This window comes from Sinocyclocheilus grahami, unplaced genomic scaffold, assembly GCF_001515645.1.
Source record: "Sinocyclocheilus grahami isolate Dianchi unplaced genomic scaffold, SAMN03320097.WGS_v1.1 scaffold254.1, whole genome shotgun sequence".
NCBI classification, from domain to species: Eukaryota; Metazoa; Chordata; class Actinopteri; order Cypriniformes; family Cyprinidae; genus Sinocyclocheilus; species Sinocyclocheilus grahami.
Genome location: NW_015505433.1, coordinates 304,013 through 313,448, shown reverse-complemented (window position 1 = coordinate 313,448; position 9,436 = coordinate 304,013). Strand labels below are relative to the sequence as shown.

Genomic DNA, 9,436 nt, shown 5'->3' with positions numbered 1-9,436 from the left:
GACTCAACATTGGGTTGAAACAACCCAGCATTTTTTAGAGTGTATGCATGCCAACTGGGGAGAGTGGAACATGGAGCGGTCTATCTAATTCTTATAGCAAAAAAGGTGTTTGACCAATGGAGGGCCTAAACATCTCAGATTGACCTTATGGTTCAATACAAAGAACACAGACTTCAGCTGCATGGTTTAAAATATTGTAGCAAAGTGTTGTGTTTGCACATTTCGAGAACACCTTATCTGTTTTGTCTAGCACACCTTATTCAACTCATCAGCTCATTAGTAGATTACTCAATGAACTTGTTACATCCTCCACAAAAGTGATGGAAGAGCCTTGTTTCTTGAAACTGCATACATGAAATCAATGTTTTCAATCTCTTTCCTCCATCCAGACCTCACTCTGTTCCTAAAGCTCATTTAAAATCCCCAGACAGCCAACACTGAGATGAGAGCACTGCAGGGTGAGAAAAGGAAGGAAGTGAGAGAGAACAAAGAGTGAAGAGTGACAGAGAGGATGCTTCTCATTTCAATGATCTTTTTGAATGAGTCATGGTTGAAGCAGACAAACGTACAGCGTTAGCGCAGGGTAATCCCGTTTTGAAAGTGAATCCCCATGTCATTCCCTATAAGACAAATCCTACAATAATAAATAAATGTAAGTTTCATAATTCGTGATAGTGATAGTTTTGGCAGACTCTTCCTTAGAGCTGAACTGCATCTCAGCTTACTATGAGATGGATTGTCATATGTACACTCTAAAAAATGCTGGGTTAAATACAACCCAGTGCTGGGTACAGTAGGGACAAACCCAGCAATTGGGTTGTTTTGACCCAGCGGTTGGGTTAAATGTTTAACCCAACCTTCTGGGTAGTAACCCAACCGCTGGGTCAAAACAACCCAATTGCTGGGTTTGTCCTTATTTTACCCAGCACTGGGTTGTATTTAACCCAGCATTTTTTAGAGTATACAGTATAATATGAATGCAGCACATAACATGCATGGTGTGTATTTCTGAACTTTTTGTAGAAGGTTATTGCCATTTTTTTTATCTCCGGTCTTTCTCATTTTTCATCTTTCTCACTCTCTGGGTTTTCCTATTTATGTAGTAATGACATCATGCTTCAGTGCTTCTCATTTCCTCTTCTTCTCTCCGGCCTGTTTGTTGTGAATGCAGTTCTGCTAGAACCCAATTGCTGGGTTTGTCCCTATTTTACCCAGCACTGGGTTGTATTTAACCCAGCATTTTTTAGAGTATATAGTATAATATGAATGCAGCACATAACATGCATGGTGTGTATTTCTGAACTTTTTGTAGAAGGTTATTGCCATTTTTTTTTATCTCCGGTCTTTCTCATTTTTCATCTTTCTCACTCTCTGGGTTTTCCTATTTATGTAGTAATGACATCATGCTTCAGTGCTTCTCATTTCCTCTTCTTCTCTCCGGCCTGTTTGTTGTGAATGCAGTTCTGCTATCTTTCCCATGCCTCCACAAGATTAAGGTTGTAGAATACAAGCTTTAACTTTTAATGGGCAAAAGAGTCTCTCTTTCTCTGTCTTTCTTTGTCTTCTTCCTCTGTCTCTCTGGTTCAATCTCCACCTATTTTCTCAGTGGTCCCCCCCCCCGGTGTATACAAATGGCTTCCTCATGGAAACCGACTTTTTGTGTGTGCAGTGTTAGGGGTTGATTTAGAGGAGCATTATGCTGATAGATGATGAGAGAGATGCAGTCTTCAAAGAATTTGCATCTAGAGTGCTGTGATGCATTCTATCCCTCATGCTAAAGATGTGTGTGAATAATATTTAATTTCGCTTATTTTCTTTTCTCCAAAGAAGTCACTTAATGTGCAGGTGATGCCACCATTTGCCATGCAGACTGTGAAATGACTGCAAATGAGATTTTCTTGATTAGTAATTTAAGGTTTTCGCAGGAGCAAATGGGCTGTAATTGCAGGCTGTGTGGCAGATTTCTCCAGATTAATTGATCTCTGTTCCTCCCTGAAACAGTATGGAAACTGCAGTCTTCCTTTCAGTCCTGCCGGCATCAACCGCAGTTACAGTACAAGGCCTAATCAGATAAAGACATATTTATCGCCCTTTTTCTGGATTGCGGGATTCTTCCGATGGGAGTCGGAGTAATCCTGGCTGCAGTCTCTGAAGAGTTTATTAATATTCTGACTAATTCCCCCCAGTGTCTCCTTATCCCCCAGCCCTGCTGGCACTGTCTCTTTGAATTGACCCAAACTCTACATAACAAATGATGGCTCGGAATGAATGTCCCCTTCATGTGTGCTGCCGTAATGTGCTGATGAAAAATGAAGTGCCCTATTCAGCCTGATTATACATTAGTAAAGAGAAATCACAGTGGAGAGAGAGGAAGTTTAACAGCTGGGCACAGTGATGGATAAAGCTGTGTTACCTTTTTTTTTTACTGTTTTTTTTAACTCATTATATTGATGTAGACGAGAAACGTGCAATAATATTTATTTAGCTTAATTAATTATAAATGCTGTGGTATTTTATGTTAGATGACAATGATAACAGGTGTGAAAAGGTGTTCATCAAAGACGCGTAAACAGCAAGGTCCAGTAAGTGTTTTTGGCGGCACATGCTGTTGCTGTGGGCTGTTGATTGTAACACTAAATCTGTTTTTATCTCTGTCCTTCTCTCGTTTCTTCTAGTGAAGTGCACCATTCTGAATTATCAGAGCCCTACCACTGGTCTGTTCCCAGTGAAGACTTCTTCCACCTGTAAGGAGGCTAAAGTCAGAGACTCCCTGTACTGCGCTGCCAGTATCTGGGCACTGGCATTGGCATACAGGTAGTTCTGAGTAGTACTGTATGTGCAATTACCTTTCTATAAATTGACATATTATTGACTTTTCTAGTGGTCCCATTTACCAGCATGGTATACTCATCAATCATGAATCAAAATCTATTAATCTGTTATCAATATGAGCAAGATAATAATCAATATGACCCAGTGCTGCATATATCTAAGTGCTAAATGCTGAATATAAGAAGTTGTTTGTGTTAAAAAAACAAAACAAGCCAAGAGATAAGTGTAAGGTAAGTGTGATGTGGTATGCAAAAGGCTGAACAAGCTATTTTACAACATCTTAAAGCATATCTGTTAGTGAGCTGTTTTAGTGAGCGAGAGGAATCTGTCTTGTCAGATGGGATGTATTATGCACAAAACCATGTGAATGTTTATTCATACTGGTTGTTGAGTCACTCTTGGTGTGAACACAGACCTTATGTCTATGATTTGGCCCAAAGAAGCAGTATTGTGGTTTGACTTGGTAGAATAGGCCTCTTTAAATGAAACGGTGAAAATTAATGTGTCATTATCATAGGGAAAAAATTAAATATGCTGCTTACACGCACTACCATTCAAAAGTTTATGGTATGTTTTTTTTTTTTTTTTTTTTAAAGGGGTCCTATTATGCTCTTTTACAAAGTCTCGATTTTGTTTTGGGGGTGTCCTAGAACAGGCTCTCATACAAGGTTGTTCAAAAAAACACATTATTTTTCACGTATTTTACATTATTACAACACCTCTCTCCCCAGTCTGGCATGAACGGCTCAAATAGTTCCTTTATCAAATGAAGACCCGCCTTCTGAAATACGAAATTTGCTGTGATTGGTTAGCTGAAATGTGCTGTGATTGGTTAGCTGGGCCAGTGTGTGCTGTGATTGGCAGCACTCGGCGCCTGCTCTGGAAATGTCACGCCCCTTACCATAGCTACCTGCGAGATTCAGTGTAAATATTGCGTCAAAATCAAATCAATTTGAGCGCGATTTAAACCCGGATGATTGTAACCTTTCTAAGTTCGTCTGCCTTGGGAAAGCTAGCGTGTCTCCGACATAGTGATAACACTCGTTGCCTTCTCTAGTGCAGCTCAACCAGGTCTCGTCCCATTCGTCGATATTTGTGATATGCGTTGAAAATATGCGTTGTAGTCCAAATGAGTCGTTTGTTGTAGTTTTTGAAAAGTGATTTCTGTTAAATAAAATATCTCCTTTTTAAGTGGACTTTGAACTTTGTAACTTTGCAGATCTTTTTTATGCTCAAACAGCAACATTACAGACTAACTAAAGTTGAAAAAGTGAAAAAGCATAATAGGACCCCTTTAAGAAATTAATACTGATCAAAAGTGGAAGTAAAGACATTTATGCTACAACATTTTTCATGACTAGTAAATGCCGTTTTTTGGACTTTCTATTTATCTGAGAAAAATGTATCACCGCTTCCATTGAAATGATTAAGCAGCACAACTGTTTTCAACATTGATAATAATAAGAAATGTTTCTTAAACACCAAATCAGGATATCAGAATGATTTCTGAAGAAACGTGTGATGCTGAAGCCTGGTGTAATGGTGATGAAAATTCAGCTTTGCTATTACTGGAATAAATTACTTTTTAAAATATATTTAAATAGAAAAGAGTTATTTTAAATTGTAATAATATTTTATAATTTTACTGTTTTACTGTATTTTTGATCAAATAAAAGCATTTTTGGCGAGCATACTGTAAGAGGCTTTTTTTCAAAAAAATCTTTTCAAGTAGACCCAAGTATTCACTAAAAATGTATCACCGCTTCCATTGAAATGATTAAGCAGCACAACTGTTTTCAACATTGATAATAATAAGAAATGTTTCTTAAACACCAAATCAGGATATCAGAATGATTTCTGAAGAAACGTGTGATGCTGAAGCCTGGTGTAATGGTGATGAAAATTCAGCTTTGCTATTACTGGAATAAATTACTTTTTAAAATATATTTAAATAGAAAAGAGTTATTTTAAATTGTAATAATATTTTATAATTTTACTGTTTTACTGTATTTTTGATCAAATAAAAGCATTTTTGGCGAGCATACTGTAAGAGGCTTTTTTTCAAAAAAATCTTTTCAAGTAGACCAAGTATTCACTCTTCACATTTGATAAATTTCTATCAGTGGCAGCTTTAATCACATTGAGGTAACTCTTTACCCACTGATCAGGTGCAGTTTGGCACATTGATCCAGATACATTTGTTCCAGTGCTCAAATAAGTGGACTGCTGCTTTTACACTGCAGTTTCCAAAGCTCAGTTAAGACAAAATTAGACTGAACTTAATATCCAGGGATGTGCCGGATACCGGTTAGCTTAAAGGTTAAATGTTCAAACTCTGCAAGGGGGAATTGACGAACTCTCACCTTTATGCTCTTAAACAAGGTGTTGGAGCTAAGCCCCAGGTTCTTTTTGGGGGATTGTTCAAAGTCACTTTGAGTCCAAGATGTTATGACCAAACACCGCCCTGCTCGCTCTTTAACTGGGCTGTTGTACAACATTTATCTTGTTCTTCAGCTACTTCAGTGATTTAGCTTTGTGTTCTGAATCATTTTACATCCTAAAAATGAACTTTCTCCCAAGAGGTTCACTTGCAGTATTTCCTTGTGTTTTACACCGTCTTCCCTTCTTTCATCTGAAGGCAGATTTCCTTTCAAAAATAAGAATAAGATCTGTCATCATTTATTCAGCCTCTTGTCACTTCAAACCTCTGTGATTTCTGTTGAACAACAAAAAAAGATACTTTGAAAAAAGCGTTTTGTGACGAGGACAAAAAAGCTTAATAGAAACACAATAAAAGTCCTTGTTGTTCAGGCAGGAGGTTTTGATGCATGACCTTTTCTAGGCGGTGTCTCATTGGTTTGGTATTGCTTTCACTTCGTAATAATAAGACTGGAACAACCAAACACTTGAATATTGTCTGAGAATGCCTTTTTAAATTCCAATTCAATCCTGAATTGATTTGAGGTAGCAAATAGGATGCAGAATTGCAATTCTGTCCAAGTATGTTTGTCATTTTTAACTAGAAAAGCAAAGTTTGAATGTTTTAGAGAAAACATTGAAATATGTAGATTTATAGGCCCTTAGTATTTTCACTATTTATATTTAGGTGTATATTTTCACTAAATTTTGTAATATTTCCAATATTCAGTAAAATGGGAATTAGTTATAGATATTTTAAAGTGACCCTATTGTGCCATTTCATTTTTGCTTTCCATGCAGTGTGTAATAGCTGTGTGTGAACGTAAACAATCTGCAAAGCTGTAAAGCCGAACGTGCACGATAAATAAAGATATTGTCTCCCAAAAGAAAGAATCGACTCTGCCTCAGCCTAAACGAGTCGCCAATAATTCGAATTCCACTTCCGTGATGGTTATACGTCATGGGGTAACACATTTGCGTAATGTTTGCCTGTGATATGTAGGCCAGGTGCGCCATGAACAACTTGACATGAACAACCCGCCCTCAAACACTGTAGCTTGTTCGTGTGGTTAACATAATTTCGAGAAGATGCTGTGTCCTACACTGTGAAAGTAAATTAGTTTTATTTTCACTTCTGAAAGATGAGGCTGCAAAGAATCAGTGGCTAAAATGTATTTTTTCCACTGCACCACAGCAGTACAACCCCAATCTATTTTTGTGTTCCCGTAATTTTACTGACAACTGCTCCTCTAATCTCATGGAGTTCAAAGCGTGATTCACAACATGCTTGTTCTTGAAAGATGGCTTAGTACCCAGTTTATTCGGACCAGCTGGCTCCACTGAATCACAACCTGTAAGGATGATAAATAATCAATGTTTATATTCTCAATCGAGCGTTCAAAATATGGAACTATGGCAATAGGTGTATTGTTTCAGACACGCACTGTACGCGGTAGACCAATCACAACAGACTGGGCCGTCTGACCAATCAGAGCAGAGTAGGCTCAGGGAAAGGAGGGGTTTAGAGAGACTGAATCTTTAAACTGCTTCGAACGAATCATTTCAGAATTGCTGTTTTATTTTTATTTTTTTTACCTTGCATGCATGTAAACCTATTGTAGGAGACTCCCAAAACAATATTAGGAACCGTAAAAATGGCATAATAGGGGCACATATGATATATCTATTCCATGCACAAACACACACACACACACACACACACCTCCCCTCTTTCTAAAGCAGGTCACCAGCACTCTGTTGGCCCGGGTCAAGGTTACAAGATTTATTGGAGGGCACCCAAGAAAGAGACTCTCCATTGAACTCCTAAGACAAAGTGTTTTTTTTTTTCCCCTTCTCACTCCTGGTGATGGTTGTTCCTCTAGAGGACGAATGCGAGGATAAAAATAGAGAGCAGGCGTATATCAGAGACAGGCATAGTCATCAGTCTTCACCTCTGCATATTAGCATTGTCAGAGGAGTTTAATTAAGATGATTTCAATCTGACAGCTAGGCCTGAACCCATTACTTACTCTCTATTTGTCTCTGTAAGAATGTATGTGGGTGGTGTGTGCACATGCATGCTCTCTAAAGGTCTGTCTCATTTACATGTCCGCTTTTTTATGACTGTTTCAACACTTGCCTTAGTAAATGGAAATTACATGCTGCAGATACTTTGCTATTTTTTAGAATGTTTTTTCAAAAGAATAAAGTGTTTTCCAGGAACTCATGCAGAATGTTTGTTGTACAGGCGCATTGATGATGACATGGGCCGCACTCATGAACTGGAGCACTCTGCCATCAAGTGCATGCGGGGGATTATGTACTGCTACATGCGGCAGTCTGATAAGGTGGGTCACAGCATCACACCATAGGACAGGACGCAACAGTACTGCATGCATCAATTTTGCCTTTTGAAACCTCAAGCAACCTGCTGAAGATCACTCTATTCACCCTTGATGAGCGGTTTCAGACTGCAAAACAACCTTACAGTTCTCTTGATCATGTTTGATACTTTTCTTGTAAGGTTAAGATTACACGTATACAGCAGCTTGCAGGTCAAATGCCCTTGTGCAGAGTTGGCGCAAGTTTGGCAAGATCACATGGTCTGCATTTAGCAGTTCATTACAAATATCTCTGTGTTTCAAAGATGAACAAAATTCTTATGAGTTTGGAACGACACAGGGGTGAGTAATTGATGATAGAATGTTTATTTTTGGATGAACTATGCTTTTAAGTTTTCTTTACAAGTTGGAAATCAAATAGCTGATCTTCTGTCCATCCCTCAGCTCTCACACTGGATTGTGGCAGCTATGTCTGTGACACACCGCAGTAAAGAGTTGGTTTTGACTGCAGATGTGCGAACTCACTCTACAAACTGGATGGTGCTTGGGCATTATTTAAAGGGTTGTCTGTGGGGTTGCATTTGAGTGGCTGCCAGTTGAGCTTTTGTGTGGTTTTAACAGTTGGATATTGCTGCAATCAGGGTTTTGACAACGTTCCCATGGCGAGCTGCCTGTAGTGGCTGTGGTCATTTGCTTAGTTGTTGGGCTTCCTGTTTTGGCCAAGCTGGTAAATTTTGTCACCAACTGAAAGGAACTGTTAAGTAATGCAAGGGAGTTTTTCTAGTCTTTCATGCATGGGCACAGGATGCCCATCAAATAATACCCATATTGATATTGTTTCATATGAGAAATAGATATAAATTGTGTAACTTGTAGTATAAACTGCTCATTCACAAACTGCACGGTGCAATAAAGAGCAACTTTATCGTTTACACATGGACCGTGATAAAGCTGACACAGCAGTAAATTTCAACCCATCCAGTGCTAGTTTTGTTTTCTGTCTTAAAGTATGCTGTTACGGTGTGGGAAACCGCTGTAAACGATTCAGTGTGTCAGTGAACTTGTCAAATGAATCAAACAGAGTTGCAAACAATTTTAGACCTTTTTGCAAACCCATCTGACCGATTAGATCAGTAGTGATTGATTCATTGGCTTATACTGATTCTAAATGGCAAATAGAAAACATACATGACATGATTGCTGAAATATTATCAGGGAAAATGATTCTCAGGCCCATATAAGGTCATCTAAATGTATCATTAATATTTTACTGGGGAAAAGCAGTATGTCACTATAAATAAATATAATAATAATAATTCATCAAAAATGTAGTCATGGTTTCCATAAAAATATTATTATATTTTTTAAATAAATTAATCAAATAGAAAACGTTATTTTGACATTTTGACCTAAACGAAATGCCTTTAATGTGCAGATCATTGCAGTTTTTCACTGTTAATGAATTGGATATGTCGTGGAAATTCACAATTCTATTCTGACTTCATCACAGACAATTCAAACAACTACCAGTTGTTAATATAATAACTACAGTATCTCGAGCTAATTCCCTGAATCCCCCGACTACTTACAATAAAATCCAATACTTGCCTGAAGTAAGGTGACGGCTTTCCGGCAAGAAGCTACTATCACTACTTCAATCACACAAAATGAATACTAACCCCGAGTATTACAGCCTCAGCCTGAGGACGGCTCTATAGTCTTCCAACACTATCACTGTCTTTGCGGTGGTCTTTTGAGCATAGAATCTTTAGTACTTCTGTTCCTCAGCTGCGCAGAATATACCAGACACGACTCCCAAGTTGCTCTTTGCAGGAATCAAAACT

General features: G+C 38.2%; 1 protein-coding gene across 3 annotated transcripts in view; it reads left to right on the top strand.

Moving 5' to 3' along the window:
- LOC107598686 (phosphorylase b kinase regulatory subunit beta-like) overlaps window positions 1-9,436 on the top strand; it is a 70,258-nt gene that overhangs the window by 6,514 nt on the left and 54,308 nt on the right. For all 3 annotated transcript variants that reach the window (XM_016290073.1, XM_016290074.1, XM_016290075.1), the window contains 2 exons: window positions 2,676-2,814; window positions 7,499-7,598. In XM_016290073.1, the coding sequence (XP_016145559.1) occupies window positions 2,676-2,814; window positions 7,499-7,598 (239 nt within the window). The remainder of the gene's footprint in view (window positions 1-2,675; window positions 2,815-7,498; window positions 7,599-9,436) is intronic.